This window comes from Hibiscus syriacus, unplaced genomic scaffold, assembly GCF_006381635.1.
Source record: "Hibiscus syriacus cultivar Baekdansim isolate YM2019G1 unplaced genomic scaffold, ASM638163v2 tig00113337_pilon, whole genome shotgun sequence".
In the NCBI taxonomy this organism is placed as follows: domain Eukaryota; kingdom Viridiplantae; phylum Streptophyta; class Magnoliopsida; order Malvales; family Malvaceae; genus Hibiscus; species Hibiscus syriacus.
The window spans coordinates 724,289-745,033 of record NW_024063456.1 but is presented as its reverse complement, the minus strand read 5'-3'; the positions used below and the strand labels follow the sequence as shown (position 1 = coordinate 745,033).

General features: G+C 35.1%; 1 protein-coding gene and 2 pseudogenes across 3 annotated transcripts; 1 reads left to right on the top strand and 2 right to left on the bottom strand.

The window, feature by feature from the left end:
* Positions 1–3,022: 3,022 nt before the first annotated feature.
* LOC120186332 lies at positions 3,023–4,178 on the bottom strand (annotated as a pseudogene).
* LOC120186330 lies at positions 4,177–7,669 on the top strand (annotated as a pseudogene).
* A 1,989-nt stretch (positions 7,670–9,658) lies between these two features.
* LOC120186272 (guanine nucleotide exchange factor subunit RIC1-like) lies at positions 9,659–18,860 on the bottom strand. 3 transcript variants are annotated; one of them, XM_039190258.1, is made up of 23 exons: positions 18,583–18,860; positions 18,376–18,483; positions 17,820–17,968; positions 17,648–17,729; positions 17,136–17,551; positions 16,336–16,768; positions 16,017–16,240; positions 15,253–15,448; positions 14,991–15,136; positions 14,745–14,919; positions 14,579–14,632; positions 14,226–14,405; positions 13,288–13,400; positions 12,774–12,950; positions 12,443–12,500; positions 11,954–12,013; positions 11,815–11,856; positions 11,595–11,722; positions 11,365–11,500; positions 11,205–11,282; positions 10,855–10,971; positions 9,992–10,054; positions 9,659–9,908 (listed from the first exon to the last, which is right to left on the bottom strand). In XM_039190258.1, exons 1-23 carry the CDS (start codon positions 18,727–18,729, stop codon positions 9,822–9,824), a joined length of 3,369 nt encoding a protein of 1,122 aa, XP_039046189.1. In that variant the 5' UTR covers positions 18,730–18,860; the 3' UTR covers positions 9,659–9,821. The 3 variants fall into 3 exon arrangements, with proteins under 3 accessions (XP_039046189.1, XP_039046191.1, XP_039046190.1); XM_039190260.1 differs by lacking the exons at positions 9,659–9,908; positions 9,992–10,054; positions 10,855–10,971; ... (2 more) ...; positions 11,595–11,722; positions 11,815–11,856 and adding an exon at positions 12,095–12,274; XM_039190259.1 differs by lacking the exons at positions 9,659–9,908; positions 9,992–10,054; positions 10,855–10,971; ... (2 more) ...; positions 11,595–11,722; positions 11,815–11,856 and having other exon boundaries at positions 11,983–12,274.
* Between the last annotated feature and the right edge of the window lie 1,885 nt (positions 18,861–20,745).

Below are 20,745 nucleotides of genomic sequence, written 5' to 3'. Positions count from 1 at the left end.
TTACATTCAACAATGGAATGAGCGTCATTTATTTGTCCCTATGTGCTTCGAAATTACAGTTGCTGACCTTAATTTCGACATTTCTCTCTATTTCCAAAATTATGAAGCAATTGGAAAACCATATTTAACAACATCGAAAAAGAGGGAACAATGGGAAAAAAAGAAGGCCAAATTCGTAAAGGGTAAGAAATCATCATCATCGACATCTTCTGCTTCTGCCAAATATTTTGCATCTCAAACCAATTATGGTTTTTATCCTCCATATCATGCTTTAATGGAGAGTCAGCCAAATTGGGTTGGAGGTTCATGGGATGCAATACAAAGTGCTCAAGTATTTTCGACATAACATAATGGTGAAAAAGATCATATTATATATGGTCAGCAAGGTATTGATTTTGGTGGTCAATTCGAGTCAATGACGACAATGATGGCATGAAATACCTTAAGTACTCAATTACCGTATTTTAAAGGTGGATCTCAAAATGGAGTGATGTTCAGTACACCTTTTGTTGAAGAAGCAAATGAAGATGAAAACGTTCAAGGGGACGACCAAGACGAAATTGATGAGCCCCACGCCATTATCATTCGAACGCTCCTCGACATTGTCAAGAATTACGAAAATATAAGTAATTTTTTATGGATTGTATTAGCTTGTAATAACTTTTATTATTATTTTGTAATAAATTATTTTACATTAAATCATTTTTAAATGAAATTCGATGAAACTCATCATGTCGACTTGATGAGTTTCAACAATTACATTTTTAAAATTCAAATGTTGTCCTTTGTCCAATGACTAGTTTTAAATTCCAGAGGAACTCGTCAATCGTCATGTCAAGGTGATGAGTTCTAGTTTTTTTATATATATATTTAAATTAATTATTGATTTTTTATGAAAAATAAATTACTTTTCACCAGACTCGTCACTTTAATATGACGAATTTATAAAAATATATTATAATATTGATTCACATGGGGCCATTTACCTAGGACCATTAAAAAATATTTTTTCAAACTCGTCACTTCGGCAAACAAGTTTGCCTTGTACTGTAGCTTTTGTCGTAATTTGTAAAATAAATTTCGTGGTGGCCTGTTGGGCCAATTAATTATAGCTCATGACCTATTGGGCCGAAAAAACTCAAGTCTCAACCATTGTTTAGCCCTATACATCGGCAGCTAAATAAAGAAACGGCCTAGCCCAAGATGCAAACCGGGTTTATTTAGAGTGTACTGTTGCGCCTTGAGATACGTGAAATGTTGAATTTACATGCTTCTCGGATCCAGTACCCTAATAAACTACTCGTCAGTGACATGCATTGTTTGACTTTGCTAAGCTTCCGTATATAAAAAAAAACGCATGAAATTGTTAACCAACAGTTCCTATTCGACGGGTTCAGCTTCACTTTCAGCTGGCGACTAACAGGTCATTATGGCGCCTTTGCTTAAACCCTAAGGCACTTTCACGAATCTCCACATTGCATCACTTAAAAACTAAAAAACTGTTAGGAAATTCAATTCGCATACTGTTTCTTCTTCTTCTTCTCAGTTCGCATACTTTCTATCTCTGAATCTTAAAGATGTCAATGCTTAGATCTGTGGTAGCAATCTCTTTGTTGTTTGGATCTCTGAACGTACATTCTCTGCCATGTGAAGACGACAGCAAATGCAAAACCGGGTCATGTAACAGCCACAGTGACTGCATTTGCGATATCCCGGATTCATCAACCATCTTGGACGGTGATCGTCCTTTCCTCGGGTAATACTTCTATTTCTTAACAGTAGTGTTGGATTACGTACGATGGTGACAAAATGTTTTACAGGGGAGATTCTGTGATGAGGAGATGACGATGTGCGATGGGACTAATTCGTTTTGGTGTGAAAATGGTGGGCTCTGTGAAGAAATCGTTCAAGGGGAGGACTACTCCTGCAAATGTCCTCTAGGGTATACCGGAAAACATTGTCAGTATCCCGGAGTTCGTTGTGATAGAATGTTTTGTTTCCATGGGGCTGAATGTCTGGTCGAAAGCAATGCATGCGAATGTCCTTCTGACTGGAAAGGAAGTGTTGACTGTTCTCTTCCGACAACAAACACAACAGGTTCGACTTTCTCCTCTTTCCTACCTTGTTTTTTGATCTGATCTGATTATCATGTTGAAAAAGAAAAACAAATTCTTGCAGACTCGTCTGGGGATTCAAGTATGTCTGAACTGCCTCATTGGGGAAGCAATAACAGTAGTAACACAAATGTGAGTACGATTCATCTCTTCCCAAGTGGAAACTGAAGCTTAGAACTTCTAAGGTCATAGTCATACTATTAAATTGCAGTTGAGATTATTACGGACTTTATGAAGTGATTTATTTCCTAAAAATGATTATATGTTTTAATGTTGCAGATGCGGTTGCAGTGACGTTGAAAAACTTTTGCAACCATAATTTAGTACTATGGGTAATAGATCTAATCTAATAATTTTTCTTTCACAGTGGACTTTGGTGATTGTGGGCACATTGTTTTCAGTAGGAGCAGTAACAGGGGGTGCTATATTTGCCAAGAAACTGTTGGGTAAGAAAGAAACGACCCCAAAATTTCAGCAGTTATCACGAATGCAAAGCAATGGGATTTTGGAAGATGAGAGGGACAACATGGTTCCAGAGATGAGTCGTAATGGATGATTAAGTACTGTGTAACAATATACGGATATATATGTATGGTAATAGAATTTCCAGAAGACGCAGTTTATGAATGTATCAATAATCAAACAGATTTAATTACATTTGATCACCCGGGAAAAAAAGCTATAGTTACAGTTAAGGTTTCGACGAATATGTAGTATATCATAACATTAAAATATTTAGTAAAGGAATCGATCCAAACTATGACCATCGCGGTGGCTACTAGAACTTGAACGTGCATGTATGAATGTCTATGCAGAATCTTTTGGTGCAGGCGGTGGAGGAGGATTGTTGGGGTGTTCACCGGAAGGGAACTGCTGAGGTTGTGGTGGGACGTTGGGAGGATAGTAAGTTAGTAACCTTGACCTCCAGGATGGTATCTTGGAGGAGGGAGTGGATGTCCGCCGTACGGACCCGGAGGAGGCATTGAATTGGGGTGGTATCCGTGCATATATGGTGGTGGTGGTCCCGGAGGATATGCATAGCCATATGGCGGCGGCGGCTGCTGCCACTGTCCTTGTTGAGGTGGATATTGTCCAGGTGGATATTGTGCGGGAGGGTATTGTCCCTGCGGTTGTTGTGTTACATTCGGAGGCACCGGCTGGTCAAACAGTAACATCTCCTGCACCGCAGGAACTGTCATCACACCGCTGCCTGGCAGGCGGTGTCTGTGGTCCAGTTCAACCTTTTTACTGAGTCTGCATACAAGCGCAGACCCTGAAAAAGAAAGCAGGTCAAAACACTATTGATTAAACTCAGAACAATGAGTTTAAAAAGGGGTGACTTTGAAAATGTATGGTTGAACGTTGTTGATGGAAATAAGATGGCTTGATGAGGGACGATCATGAGGAAGAGGAAGGAAGAAGAAGAAAGAGAAGGATGGTTGTTAAAAATGTCGGCCCCTCTTCAATTGTGGGTATTTATAATGGCATATGCCAACAGGTTAGGAATATCGGCCTGTTAGACCATAGATTTTACTCTAATAGATCACATGGATCTGTCATGAGTATGTTTATGCACTGTAGTAGGTTAGGAGTCTAGGTTTCAGGAGATGGAAGTAAGTCGGAGACTTGGAGGTTTTTGAAGACCGTCTCAGGAACAAGATGTCTTACGTGCAATAAACGAGGTCAGAAATACAGGTCAATATCTCTGCGATTTCCTGAAGTTCATCATTTCCGGTAAGACAGGCTAGCAGACGACAAAGGCATGCAAGTTGTCCAAGAATGATCATAAACGCCTGCAAATAACGTTAAAGAATAACCATTAGAAATGAGAAAGTCAAGCCAAATAAAGCAGATTACATACAATGAGGCAGTTGTCGCACTCCATGGTTTTTATATTGTACTCATCTTGAAGAAGGAAGCGAGTCTACGCAACTGAGTTGCTCAAGCAGCAAAAGACCTAAAATGAATGGAAATAGAACAACCACGCTCACTGATTCCTGTATGTATAACCGATAAGGCATGAAAGAGATGATAAAAGGGTTTGTTTGTAAATCTGACCTCCATGCAGAGACAAAACGTTGGACACTTGTAAATCTGTTCTATAAAATGAGTATATTTAAAAATAATATTAAAAACTTAATTTTGATAATATATATTTTTATAAGTATTTTGATGATATTTGTGTTTATGTATTGATTGATTTTTTATATTATATTTTGTGTGTGTTTTATTATAATTATTTCTTTTGTAACATCCACATCTACCATTACCATGTACATTCTTAATAAATTAAGAGAAATTTTGAAAATATATTATTTTATAATCAAATTAGACTATTTAAAATATCATTAACTTGTTTATTCTAAATAATAATTATTTATTTAATATAAGGAAAATTTAGATGTAATCCGTTGCATAGCCGCGGATAAATTAGGTCTTCGATTCCTTACCATCTGCCGCTTAATTACTTTTTGTTCTTGTATTTTTGTACCCTACCCCGCTCAGTCCACCCCCCAAATTCAAACTATATATTTCTCTTCCTCTTCTTCTTCGCTGTAAGAAGTTTATATTCTTCTTCTCTTCTTGTTCTTTTTTTTTTCTTGTTGATTAAATACATTGTGTATGTGTGTAAGCAATGCTAAACTTTATGGAGTTTAATTGACCGTGTAACTGTCATTGTAAAAAATCTTTTGGAAACTAGATGAGCACTTTATTCTGTGAAACTTGGCTAAATTGTATCTGTTTTTTCCTTCTTTGTTGAGGAATGGTATTCAGTAGGTGACATTTGATAATTTGCGTTACTTTTTGGTCTCGATTTTGACGGAAAGCATGAACAAATAGACATAGTAGAAATATTTTTAATCTTCGAGTCTACTGTTCATGCAAAAGCATTCTGTTCTGTTAAATTCTATGTCTAACTAATGAATCCTTAGTTTGTTCCTGGATTTCTTTATATCAAAATGATAATAAAAAATGCTACAAGCATCACTAGTTTTGAGATTTTGAATTTGATCCTTCTGAGAGAAGGTGACAACTGACTGACTGAGGTCGAATTACCCAGGCCTGATGATCCCGCCATGAACTTCGATGAGGTTTCCATTGAGCATAGTAAAAGATTTGTCAAAGCATTGTAGGTTCGTTTCTTCAATTTCTTATTTTCGGACCACATTTGCTTCAAAATGTATCATCTATAAGAGCTTAGAGATTTCTATTGGTTTGCTAATTGTCCTCATTGTCGAGTTCATAATTCATCTTTGAATTTTTTAGCCTTTTGCATTTAAAAGCTTTCCAGCATTTCATTGTTAGGCTAGTTGATAAATTGGATCAATGTGCCTTTTTTTTAAGGAACTCAAGAACCTAAGGCCTCAGCTTTATACAGCTGCAAAATACTCCGAAAAGTCGTTTCATCACACTGAAATGAAGCACATGTAAGGTTACACTTCAGAATTTGTTGCTTGGTACATTCATTGCTTAGCTGACAGCCTTTTCCTGCAAGCAGTACTATGAGTGAGCAAATTAATGGCTTGTCTCTGTGATGTTTCTTATATCAAGTTTACATGCTTAGTTATTTGATTGAGTTCGAATTACTTGCATGTTCTCTTCTTATAACGCGACTCTGTTCTTTGCGTGATTCATCTGTTAAGAGTATTGGACAATCTCAAAGATTATGCTGCAAAGGCTCTTGTTAATACGGTCGATCATCTTGGCACTGCGGCTCACAAGTTAACCGATCTTCTCGAGCAGCAAATGTTGCAAGTGTCAACCATGGAGCTAAAAGCATATTGTTTAAATCATGTAATCTCTTTGCACTTATCTGGTTTAATATGCTAGTACAAGAATAATATCTGAACTTATTTAGTTTGTTCATATCAGCAACTTCTTATTTGCCAAACATACACGGATAAGGAAGGTCTCGGGGAGCAGCAGGTGTTGGCATTTATCCCAAGACATCACAAGCACTACACTTTACCAGGTATGACTAGTTGATCGAAGCCTTTGTTTTTTCTTCCTGGAAGTTGATTAGTGGGTAGAAGTTTTAGTATGTTTCACATTCCATTTTTCCTCTTTTTTGGTTATGTTCCATTGTATTCCTCTAAATCAGATTATGTCAACAAGAAGTTACTTTCCATTCAACATGTACAGACAAATCCTAGGCAGAAATATTTTCTGGCTAAATCTCTTCTTCAGCCTTCAGGTATCATGTTTCTAAGCAGGAAAGAAATCTTCAAGATTTTAGTTGTTTTCTGCCTTGTTTGCAATAAACTTTCTTGCAAGTAGCTGAATATCATGTTACTTATCAAATGTTGTCTAGATACTCCTGCATCGAAACCTCTTTCATGGCACTTAGCCTTGGATACCAACTCTACTTTGAAGGGGACTTCACAAACTTTGGCAAGGTTAGTTCGTCCCAATAATTGTATTTTCTTTTGATTGTTATTCTTTCAATGTTCTGCTGAGAGCAATAAATTATTTACATTATTGTGTAGCAACAAAAACATAGAACCCCCGGGCAGTGCTTCGACGCTTTTCCAGTTATAGGGTATGTTGGGAAATAAAACGAGTATGAATAATTTCCCTACAAACAGATTAGTGAGAATATGAAATAAAAGAGAAAAAATAATACCCGAAATTGAAACGGAGTTCAACTAATTGTGCCTACGTCTCCGGACTGCTGCAGATCTTTTACTAAGAGAGAAAATTTGCAGGTGTTTACAAAGCACTCACTCCTCACAAGAAAACTCTCTAGTATTGGGAGAAAAAAATGATTTGAGATTTTAGGATGATTTTAAAGCTAAATGGGTTAGGGTATTTATAGTTGAAGCTTAGTACCCTAAAAATACAATGACTAAAGTTATAATATTTCTATTTTCATTTCAACAATAGCTGCCCATTTATTGCACCGAATTTTGCACTGAATTCGGTGCAATTAAAGCCACCGAATTTACAGTTAATTTTGACAATTTATCTGCCCACCTTTCCTGACTTTTAACAGGGTATGCTTGTTACATCAGTAGCTCATATTTTCACCATTATACTCGAGCTTTAGATGACAAGACTTGCATTGTGACTGTAATTCTTGCAGAGAATGGAGATAGTAGAAATAAAAAATCTTCAGCAACAGCTTTTCCTGCTTCTCCTGCATTCATCCCAACACTGGGTATCACACATGGGGTAATGTTTAAATCAAGTATAATATATACATACATCTTAGTGAGCAACTAGTTCAGGTCCTGATTCTCTATGCTTTTAATATGACCCATAGAGCATCTGTATTCGTATGGTTACTTAGGATGCATCTTTGATAAACTTGTTGCATGAAGCTTATGAAAAAAGTCATGCTTTCACAGGAGCTTGAGGGATCGATACCTTTGACTGCATTCGGATTGAAGTCATTTCATAACCAAAAGCGAGAGAACATAAGTGCACCTGTTATGGGCAAGAATGTGGCGTCATCTTTCTTTGTCAAGCAGAAAGCAAAGCTAAAGGCTCTGCATATATTGCATGAGCATGGATCTCCATTACAAAAGGGAAATGGAGGAGATCGAAGGAACTAACGTAAATCTCTCCTTTTAATTTATGATTCTCAGTGTTTAATTCTTTCATCATTAGTTGATGGATTGCTGGAGATTTTTTTTTCCTGGTCAATTCTCTTATTGGAGTTTTTAATGATGAGCAATGTGTATAAAATAGGTGATAATAAAGGCGAGTAATAAATTTCTTTCTTTTTCTATTCCTCTGCTAACAACACAGAGACATTACAAACAAGCATATCTTAGATAGATTCGCCTAAGTCCCTTAGTGCCAAAATCAAAATGGTACAATATATTGGAGAATTTTGCAAACTCTATGTACGGAAGATATGGACTGCAAATTTTCTAAATAACTTGGGGGTGCAGTACAACCAATCTCTTTATGAACCTCACATGATTCTCTTTTATCGTGGAATTGGATTGTTGAGTCTGTGAAAGGTGACCGTATGGGTCACCAAGACAATGACAAATTGACAATGGACCATCTCCATATCATCTTCCACCAATATCATTTAGGTTAAATTGCACCCAAGGTCACTTGATTATGTGTTTACTAATAAACATGCCACTTTTCTTCTAAAAGTTACAAACATGTCACTCAATTAAAATATTATTACAAATTTATTATTTCATTGTTAAAATTGAAACAAATGTCCCATGTGGTTTGGTATAATAACATTTTCTCTCCAAAATGTGTATATTCTCTCAGTTTATCCTCATTCGAAATAATTCAACAAATTTGACACGTAATATTGAAAAAATTCATAAATTCAGTTTTTTCTGATATTGTCAAATCAGTAGTTGGATTTTTGCATTTTGTCATAAAGTAACTATTATGGTACATGAAAGTAATATAAAATTATGAGAGAACAAGTAATTTAGGAGAAGAAATACTAAAAATAATAAAAAAATTAAAATATGGAGAGTTAAATTTATTGAATTATTTCAAATTAGGCCCATTTAATAAACTATATAAGTTTTGAGAACTAAAATTATTATTATACTAGGTAATATACTTAACAACCATTGATCAATTTATAATAATATGTTAATTGAGTGATATGTTTATATCTTATTGAATTTTGATGTTGGTCGTCATTCTCATTCGAAGGATTTATTTTTCTTTGCATCTTTAGTTTTAATTGTTTATTTTATATGAATATTTCATGTGAGAAAGATCAATACTTGAAAGCCGCATATGATCTACTTAAAGAACCTTTCAGGGAATTCGTGGCTGATCAATTACCAGACTGGATATTTGTTGATGTTATTCCTTACTGGGCATCATAGATCGCCTTTGAATATCAAGTCTCGCTTGTCTACTTCGCACCTTTCAATGCTTCCACCGACGTTTTCCTTGGCTCACCAGATTTTCTGTTTGGTGATGGCCAAAAGAAGCTACATTCATCTTCCGAAAGCTTGGTGTCGGCCCCAGAATGGGTCACGTTCCCATCTTCTGTTTTCTTCAAGAAGCATAAGCCTGCGACGGTGTCGGATGAAGTAAGGAGAAGGCATCAGGGCTCGTGCAAGACAGGCTGCAAGGTTATTGCTGAACAGGACAAGTACATTACTCAGCTTGTCGAGTACATGATAAATGGAATGTTTAATGATATTAATTCTGGTTGAAATTCTGTAATAATGGACCTTCTGAAACTATGGTTTTGGATTTTCAAAATACCATTATAATTGCTGATATATAACGTAATGGCTTCTGAATTGTTTTTTTAATATATAAAAAATACAGGTGTAAATCATTGAAAATTTTTATCCCAATCAAATAAAGGTTTCAAATACCGGCTAATCAATCTACTGAAATTCAATTTCCAGGCTAACAAAATCACTAATATAATAAGTACTTTATTTGGTTGACTCTACTTATTTTTATAAACATTTATACATGCAATAATACGTTATAAATAATGTGAAGAATAGTAGCTTAAAACAAAACAAAAAAGCATGCAACTGAGCATGACATGAATCCCTATGATGCTTAACCCTCTATACCTACAAATATTTTTTTTTGTGATTCTAATGAGATACAAAGATCCAATCATTTGCAAGACTTGATTTCCACTGATCCTCTTTTGCTTGGTTGAGCATTACTTTCGAGAAAATTGGTCCTCTTCCGCTTGGCATTCCACATGATTTTTTTTCCAGTTAAAATTCGATACCCTCCTCATTTATCTTCTGAATTTGCAGTTGGTGAAAGTTTCTTATCCAAATCATCAAGCAAATCATGGTATTCAGTAAATGCTGGATGTGACTGACAAAAAAAATTGAGAGCATGGTAACTCAAATTTCGATGAGAATAATTTTACTATGAACGGAGCTGTAAAAGCCACATACCTGCAATGTCATACTATATGCTTTCCACAACCGCATATCATGCCGGAAAAGATCAAAAAGAACCTGCAGAAGGGATTATGATCATGAAACCCTATGATGAACAACAGCTTGCATGGATTATTAATGTCGAAATGACCTAGAAATTTAAATAAACGATAGCAGTGCTGCATTTTTGAGATGATCTTCTACTAGATCAGGGAAAACAAAGATGTCCAATTCTTTGATGAATAAAATTACTTAGCTTACCAAAAGTAAGAAAACAAAGTGTTTTCTTATGACGGCTAATTAAGGCCTAGGTAGCGTTTTTCACACTTGGAATAGAGATGGGAAAAGAGGGGAAAGAGAATAAAAATTGGATCCTGCATAGTTCTCCATTATTCTCTTAACTGGCTGCCTTGAAACCTATGTGTGGTTCTTTTCTTTCATACAAGGGAGAGATATGGGAAGCCGGGAAGGACAGGCGACTATTTAAAGAAAATCACCAATCAACTAAACTCAGAAAATGCAGAAGAAACAATAAATAGGTAAAATATAAAGTAAAATTCAAAAAACATTTGTCCGAAACACCAATTAACTTATTAAAGCACTTTCACAGTTTAAAATTAATCAAGTAAATTAAAATATGTATAAAATATAAAAAGTTGTCAAAATTTATGAACATTCCAATAAAAAATTGTCCTATTGTAAAGCATGGACAAAAATCTAGCAACTTTTTAAAGAGGAGTCCAGAGCAAAACGACAAAATCTAGTGAGTCCCACATGCTGCTTCAAATGAGGGCAAGGTAAGGTACATATATCAGTGATGCTAAAAATCAAATTGTCATTAAAACCAGAATCTTAATGTTAAATGAAAGAAATTATACCTCGGATCGCCTTAAAAGAGTGGCAAGAACAACTATCCACTCCTTGAACTTGACAGAGCACATATGAGCCAAGAGGAATTCAGCATCCAATCTGCTCTGTAACGTTCCCATTTGCAGCTGGACAATTTCAAAAACATGGTCCAACAAGCATTAGACTATCATACAAAAAAAAAATTGCAGAGAAAGTACGGTGGTTATTTTCTATCATCTAAATGTATACACAGTTAGTGCCTAAGTTGAGCATTTTGAACAGTTTCTTACATCACACAAGGTATTCCACCATGGTATATAAAAATACAACAAAGAGCAAAGAATATACACGAAAACATATTACTAAGAAAACTGGTTACCTTTTGCCCAATCAATTCTAGCCCTGATGCAAAATTCTCCAACCTAGCAGAGCCATATCTTTCTCGTTGAAGATATTCCTGCAGTGTATTGTTAAGTGGAACAAATGAAAATCACTTAACCCCATAAAATGACATTTTGAGCCAGCTATTTTTTTCTCACCACTAAATCAAACTGAGTGCCTTTTACAAATGCAACAAGCTTGGAAAGTTCCTTTCCTGACATCAAATAGCTAGCATGATTTTCCAATATGTTCTTGACGGAAGCAATATGAGCACTCTGGTCTTTGAATGAAGTGCTGTTACAAAAAAAATAGAGGGGAATGAATTAAGTGTTATCTTGAAATTACAACATCCCAAGGTAATGTAGAACAATTCATGGAAGTCAATAACCTTTTATCTAATGATGATCTACTAAAACTAGAACGCAAAAGGAAATAGCCCAAGAATCTAGGAGATAGTTTGTCCGAATCTGTAGATGATTGCTCAAAATCTCTCCCTGACCGCAACAAGAACCTCACCTAAGAACAAAAGAGAAAGAAATCATGATTCAGTAAGTGTTTATTACCAAAAAATTCATTTACACAAACATGTGACCATGCAAGAATAATACCAGCTCTCCAGCAAGTTCATATAATGATTCGTCTAGAGTAGCCTGCACAGGATTTGATAATGCGTTCAAAAGTCTTAAGGGGATAAATAAAGGTAAAACAGAGAGAAAATAATTATGAAAAATATTAGCAAAAATCTACCTGCAATAAGCGCAAAGCACAGTACTGACTAACAGCAGGACCTTCAAGTTTGGCAATTACCTGCACCATTTTTATAAAAGGAATGAATTTGATCAGACAATCATGTAGAACAGGAGATGACGACTTCTATACTCCACTGATCTATTAAAAACCTTGCATACTGTTTTCTGACAAGGAATTCACATGCAATAAGAGAGAATGTTCCCCTTGCTTCTCATGCATAGCTTTCCAGCTACATCTAAGGAGGGAGAGATACATAATTCTTAGAAGATAAACAAACTCTGTAAATTTACTTCTTATAGGTTGACCATAACTGCTGAACTGTATAAGAACCCAAAGCATGCTTTAAAAAAGGCTCTATGCTTGTATTAAATAAAATTTCAACCATCTCCGAAGAGGAAATATCTTTGGAAAATTGAAAAGGCAATGACAAGAAACATGACATGTTTAGAACAAGGTTAAAAATTCCAAAGAGAAAATTATTCTTACAAGAATGTAGCACGCTGAAGTGCGGTACCATCTCCGTTGGAAGCAGTCTTCAAACAACCTTTTGCAATAAAATTAGTGAGGACAATTTTTGGATGGAAAAAGAATGAAGGTGCGCTAATTAAATAGAATGATGATACAACCAATGCCCAGTGTTAACTCGATACAATTATCACTCAAAAGAAGGTCAAATGTATCCAAATATAGTTAATCACTACAGAAGATAAGGAAGAAGAATCACACACACACAGAGATATATATGTCCAACATCTTTCAGACATGTTTTGCATTTGTCAACTGGAAAAACAAGTCAAAAAGAGGACTAAGAACATACTCTGTAGATCTTCCTGCAGCAGTGAACAGATCGGCCCAATGTCTACCATCAGTTTTTCTTGCAACACACACAACCACATCAAGATACTCTGGAAAATTTCTGATCAGATCACAGGTCTTCTCCAAAAGAGAGGCATTCTGTTTCTGGACTGAGACCTGGTTTTTAGTCACATTTTGCCTGCAAGGAACCAATATAATTGAGTTCTTACAGGGTAAGCAAAAAGAGAGAACCGAAAAAAGAGAAGGGGAGAAAAGAAGGCACATAAAAACCTCCAGCCTTCTAGTGAACACAGCGAGATCAAGGCTGGTCCCTAAAATGGTCCAAGCAAAATAGAAGGAACTTTTGCTAAAACCAGCAAGTTTATGTGGGTAATTTTTATTTTTCTAGTTTCCCGAAAGCTAAAAAACTGCAACATTAGGACTGCATGGAAATTCCCTCAATTATATGCACAGAGATACACAAATAGTCATTCCAAGCATAGCTTGGACAGTCATTTTTCCCAGTTGAATAATACCTTGAAATCTCAGCATCAAATACTGTGAAAAGAAGCCACTCTAAACAATGTGAAAAATGAGGCTTCTCTGCTGATATTTTTGCCAAACGTAAAGCCTCCTCGCTTTTGTCCCTCTGCAAGATGCAGAACCAGAAGTAGAATAATAAAGAGCATGTATGACCAAGGTAGCATTTTACTTTAAAACGAGGCACACCATTTAGAGCTATGACTTTGTATATAAACATAAACATCCTTTAATGCTACTCTGAAAGCATATATATCTTTGCAAATAACTAAATTAAGTTCCAAAAAAATTGTAATGACGCGGGAACTTTATTAATTTTGTATAATATTTTAGTATTTTAGTTTTATTCTATAATATCTATTAATTATCAGACATGATAAATGGCTAAGGCTAGGCTAGGACTATTAAATTTTTAGGGTTATTAATTCTCTTTAGGTTTAAATCTAGGATTCTAATGAAAAACTTTATTTGCAAGAAAGCCTAGTAACTTTAGTTGGAAGAAAGCCTATAAAATAAGTTGTAGGCTTTACAGCCAACATAATTATTCTTATTATTTTCTAGAATTAATAGAAAGAAACTAGAAGTTTCTATAACCCTAAGTTTTCTAAATTCCATCTTTCTTGTTTGTTCAGCCCTAATTCAATCGATTCACTGCTATTTTCCCGACTAACCACATCACCTAATACACTTTTTGGTCAGCCAATAACAAACTTTTAAAGAAAGAGAATTAAGTCTGCCTGATGAAGTTTAAATAGGTTTGATTAGTAAATGGATATAATGCCAAAATCCATTACCATAAAATATAAAAGAAATCAAATTCTTTCTAATAAAGACAAGAAATTTTGATGTCCACATTCCCATATGATTATGAATTTAGACTTTAAATGAAACAAGGATTTGGCACACTTAAAGATATGAGAAAAAATAGACATACCTGAAGGAGATGTCGGAGTAGGCAATGCAATATAGTTTGAGCTTGGGGAGTTGGCTCAAAACATGGAAATTCTGTGCATGCTGAAAATGACATTCTTTGAGACACGCCAACCACAACCCCAGCATTTGGAAGAAGCCCCAAAGGGTACACCTCGCGGTCAAATTCCAGATCTGGATCCAACTGATAATACATATAGAAATATTAAAACTAGTAGATATGCCAAATAACCAGATCAAATGCCTTGTATGATCTTTTTTGAAAAAAAAATACTGAATAAGAGAAATGTTGACAAGAAAAGTGCATTAAAGGAGTAACAAGATCAGACGGAAATCACACTCTCAGGTCAATAATACCTGCAAAAAGTCCTCCTGCTTAAATGAGTCAACGCCTAGAGATGGATACCAAACCTGTAAAAATAAGCATCCAACAAAAATTAAATCAGACTAGTAAAAACAAGAGAATTTACAGAAAAAACATAAAACGAAAAGTGTTGGACAATCAATTTTAACAGTAGGTTACCTGCATTCCTCTGTAGCCATAGTCCAACCAGGAGACATCCTCAATTAGATTTGTTTTCTCTTCTGATTGACCACATGTAACCCAAAATAATTCAACCGAATTGGTGAGTTCCCTTTCCCTTCCATTATCCAAATCAAGTAATGAAAGCTCCCCATTCGTTCTCAGTATCAGACATCTAGAAAAGTAAGTAAATATCAGGCACATGCAATGTGTAGAAAGTTCAATGCACCAGTTCAAAGGTGATACCTTGCAGGCTCTCGGGCTAACAAGTTTGATGAAGATGAGTTATGATTGTCAAGGGCACTGTCTCTTGAAATTTGTTCAGGAATAAAACGCATAGCTGCAGGATGGCTTTTTGCAGTCATGATCGAGAGTTCTCGAACTGTAGAAAGCTGTTTGTCATTTTATCACTTAAAAACGTATGAAGAATAACTTACACATTATTTTAAAGTACAATCATTTATATATTTCAATCAAATATTTAAATAACTGGATAACATTCCTTTACCTGTAAATCCGGAGTACTAGAAGGTGTCAGTTCACCAGATAACTTCACATGGAATATGTGTACATCAAAAGGCCGATAGGTGACTAGTATGTAATCTTCGTAGACATCCATTACCATTGGCTTTGCAAGCAATGGTTTACGACAAAGTAGTGAGCTCTGATCAAGGTGATATCGAGGATAAAAAAGCAACTCATACCTGCATACATTCATTTGCATCAACCACAATAAACAATAGTTGATCATGAAACTAAACGAAAAGATTGCAATTCGTAAATCTTCATTTAAAACGAATGATACAAAGAAAGAATTGAAACTTGTGGCCAACAAAATAAGAGTCCTTGATCAGTTGGAGTTTAAAGGAACTGATAGTGTGATGAGTTGCTCATGAATCTCGGGCATCCATATTTTACCAGAAATTAATCAACAATTTAAGTACTTGGACAGAGTTGACAAGTTCTGCAGGCAGAAGTAATTCAGCGGGCACAGGGCACATATTTGCAACTCACATGTGAGATGAATCAATGTAATTATTTATTAAAAACAAACGACAGAAAGAAAGAATTGAGGCTTGCTGCCAAAAGCTTAGGGTTCAAAACAAGAGTACTTGATTGGTTGAAGTTTAAATGAACTGGCAGCAGTGCGATGACTTGCCCATGAATTTCAGGCATCCTTATATATCAGAAATTAATCAATAGTTAGAAGTACTTGGACAGAGTTGGCAAATTCTGCAGAAATAATTAAGAGGGCACAGATTTGCATCTCACATGTTCGAAGAATCAATGTAGTTGCAGACAACAACGATCTTCCCCAGCCATAACAGACCTTCGCACTGAATCTTCTGTTCCTGAGAGATATCTCCAAACACTCGCCACTTCTTCAGTCTTATATCATATAAAATCAACCCATGGAGACCAGCAACTGCTAAATACATTCCATCCTTGCTTGCTGCCACATGCTGAACAGGCCAGTTATGTGAAATGTAAGAAACCTGAACAAAAGCAAAACAACATCAGGATACTCACATTTTATGGGAAAACAGAATGAAAGCAGACAGTTATTGAAGTTGAGACTTGGATGTATAACTGGAAGGTTTAAATGTAGCATCTTTAGCTCATCAGTCTCTTCTGACTGCACAACAAGCAATCTATCTTCACCATAAATCACTTGACGGACATAAGTCATTCCCGATACTCCTCTACTAAGGCAACATTTTCCAAAAGAAAATGAAAGAATTCTCTCCAACGATCCCTCCTCAATAGCATAAAGCCTATATCCATATTCATCCCACTGCATTAATGAGGTACCGCCCATCAATGGCTCATATTTACAATCCTGGTTTGTCTTAACTACTGGAGAAGAAGCAGAACTCAAACCAATTTGACGGATGGTTGACATTAGACGACATCCAGAAACAGACCAAACTGTAAGTCCTCGTAACTTCCACCCAACTGCAAAAGCAGAATTATCTGGCGTCCATTCAATACAACAGACAGAACCAGTGTCTTCCATCGTATATCTGCCAAACAAGAAGATCAAGAAGTAAAGTTTTCACCCTTGATGCATAAAAGCTTGAGCCCATAACATTGGTTTCTATAACACTGTGGTCCAAAAACTTACTAAAATAAGTGCCGCTAAGGAACTAGCAAAACCAAAAATTTACTAAAGTGTTGCTTAACAGAAGGATTTCATAGCACCGTAAAAAGTTCAGTGCAAGTTGACAACCGCAAGGAATGTGATTTTACAAAAGAGAGCTGAGGAAAATATCTTATTTAACTACCTAGTAGAAATATATAGTGACTAGTTAGTTCACTCAAAGAACAAAATGTAAATACATTAGAGTATACCACCAACATTCTAGCTTTACCAGTAAAGACAATGCATACCCCCAGTCATATAAGGAGACAGTACGAATGAGCAACCCAGAGTCAGCCAAATCATATAACTCAACAACACCTCTTCTGGTACCAACGGCAAGGATTAGTTGATCTCCAGCAACTGAAGTACATACAGCATCACCATTTCCCAATTTTTTCTCAGGTTTAATGGATTCACCTGCCTTTAAACCTTTCTTGCTCGCAGTGCATGAAACTAGTTGTCCATCAGAATATAAGACTAACAGAAGCCTCATCAAAACACAAAACTCCAATTTTGCTATAGCAGCTTTCTTGGAGACATTATTATTCGAGGCAAAAGTACTGTCGTCCTCTCCAGAGGCAGTTAAATTAACTGGAGAATGTGGTAATGTAGCAACTTCATTCTCATTGTGTTGGGAGGAATCCAGTCCAAAAACTCCATAAAACTATACAGATAAAGTAAATAAAAAAATCAAATTCCATGTTAAAAGGAACTGCATAAGACAGGATAAAATTGCTGCAACTTGTTAACTATGGATTACCTCCCCCTTCCAAGAGATACTATATAAAGATCCATCAGAAAGCCCCAATAGCATATGTTTGTTATCACTCACAATATTGCTCCTACATCAAAGAGGTTCAAAGGAAAGATGAGATACTGAGAATAACTAAAGTTAAGATCAAAACTACCAAAAATGAAAAGGAAATATTTACACGGCCAAATCATTTTCAGGAAAAGGCACTTGTTCATTCAGAACTCGAGTTATCGTTGCTAGAAACAGACCAGAGGGTTGCTTCCCCCCTAATTGTACTTTTCTCTCAGTAAACTGGACCTTAAAAATGTGAAGAAAGAGAGATGAAGTCTGCAAAAATAAAAACGAGTAAGATTTAAGTTCATAACAAATAAAGTTACGTGCTTAAATATCTTCAGAAGCAGTACACCGAAACAAAGAAAACAATAAATGGGATATATCAAACATCATCCTTTTATCATTGAGCAATCCGGGCAAAAGGGAACTCTTATCCATCATCCTTAAGCGTGAAAATAAAACAAATCAAGCTAAATGCAATTATCAAGAGTAATATGCATAAACTGTTTTTCTGCTTCATTTTAATTTTACTCCATCAACACCGAAATTCCAGCACCCTAATACTAAACGAACATTTAATCAAAACAGTGACAGAAACAACTTCAAATAAAAGAAAATTAAACTTGCACCATGGTAAGCTAAATCAATTCTCTGAGAGAAAAAAAAAATAAAAAACTCACAAGAACAGCAATCAGTTTGGTGTCAGGGCTCCAAACGGCCTGCAAATTCTCGCCTTCTCTTTGCAGCGAATCCGCATCTCTCTTATAGCTCCCTAACCTCACTCTATGCTGCAATCACCGACACACAAATCAATGAAAAGGCTTTATAAATGAGGAAAACAAAAAACCTAATCATGAAACAAAAGCATGCATTTGTGTAGGAAATACCTGGGAGGAACTCCATAGCTCGAGATGCAAAGGCGAAACGACGAGCAAGAGTCGGTTAATGAGTTTTAGGTAAATGATCTTTTGCGACGTGGGATACTGCCCTTGCTCTAATGGAATCACCTGCGGATATCCATATGCCATATACATCTTCCTTTTCTTCTTCAATTACACTTGATTTTTCCTTTTCCTCATCTAAGGATCTAATTTCAAGAAATAGATCTGAGGGAGCAGAGCATTCCTCCTTTTTGAGAAAAAATGAAACACATTAGATCTCATAGATCCAGGAGAGGAGTGGCATTTTCTTTTTCTCTTAAATCGATTAATTTCTTTCTGTTTCAACAACAAGAAATACTGAAATGGATTTTTATTTTTTATAAATTAAAAGAAATGACCTGTCCCCTCTCCTTGGGTCCCTCCTTTTCCTCTTTTTTTTCCATTTAAATAGAGGGGGGGGCTGAACCCTAAACTACGGGCAGAGAGATCAACACATTGACTATTATAAGTGATGATGCCTAGCATATCGCCCCATACACTAAAATGGGCATTCCTTGGTGGTTTGATAAGTGAATCCTGCCGCCGTTGAACATGCTGACCACCAATGAGTCATAGCATTCATGCAAAACTTGCTTATGCCACTACCCCATAGCTCAACTTGTGGTACTCGACACACTCCATCGATGCATCCATAGTATATAATTTCATATATTATCATAATGATATATCATTAAAAGTAAATTTATTTTCAAAATTTTATAATAACTATAATTGTTTATTCACCGATTATACATAAAATTATACGTTGTTAATGCATCAATATTAAGTCTATTATCATTTATTTTAATAATTTATGATGATTACAAGTAGTAATATATGTTCTAAATACTCTCAATTATTTGACAATAAACGCTCAAATATATTGTAATCGTTGGTGCTTGGACTCGGAACTTCTAAAGACAACAATCATCCCTTTAACTACTAATATGGCTTGTTATATGCATTAAGTCTACTATTGTTATCATTGTCGTCACCATCTATAATATATTTAAGTGTATAATTTAATTGATATCATGAGCTAATCAAATAGTAGATTAATTAAAATTAATAAAATGAATTTTATTGTGAATGTATATATGTTTATTTTGATAAATTTAATATATTTCAAAAATTAAATAATTTATATTATCACGTTGAGGTAAGTATTAAGGTGAATTTTAATATATTATGTAATTGTACGCATAAAAACTTTAATTATGGTTTAATGTGGTCTCAGTGGTAGAAGGGAGTGTTGTTCTCTCAATAACTTTCGATTAGAGCAGTTACTTCTGAATCATATGTGTGCGCGTTCTCAATAGATTAACAACATATTTGACCGTACAGTATTTTATAATTACTCTATATTAACAAAATATTTGACCATATATTAGCTTGTAAAAAATAAATTGAAATTATTTGTATAAAATTAAACATTAAATATGATGGAAAACATTACTAATTTCATCAAATTCAAAGAAATGAAAATGGACGAGTAGTCAAGTTTTGAGACTTAAGATCACAATATATAGTTATTATTATTTTACTGTTTATCCAAACATATGCTACTTCTGTATGTACTATTGTAATGTGTTAATTTTCCATGCGAAACAATTGTTAAAGACAAGCTCATTCTTCTTCTTCATCAACTAAACTCTCAAAAAATTTATTGTATGTGATTAGTTTGCCCAAAAAATATTTTTTAATGGTCTCAATTAAGTGGGTCTCATGTGAGTTAATACTAATTTGTTTTTTTAATTCATTAATTGATTAAAAATTATAAATAAAAAAAATTAAAACTCGTCACACCGAAATGACGAGTTCATTTGGAATTTAAAATAAACTAATTGTTTATAGCCATTAGCCAATAAGCAACAGCAACGATAAGATTTCAACGGGCATATTAGAACTCGTCACCTCAACGTGATAAGTTCTATAGGATCTTTGTAAAATATAGTTGTTTATAGCTGGTAGATTTGGGGTTTATGATTTTTATTGTGAATTGTTAAGAAAAAATGAGATTTTTTCTAATAATTCGTGAAAATGTCTACTAGATAAAATGTTACGTCGTGATGTTGTCCATATTTCTTCGCTCGAACTCACTCTGAAAGAAGAATGGAGCATTCGTCAACG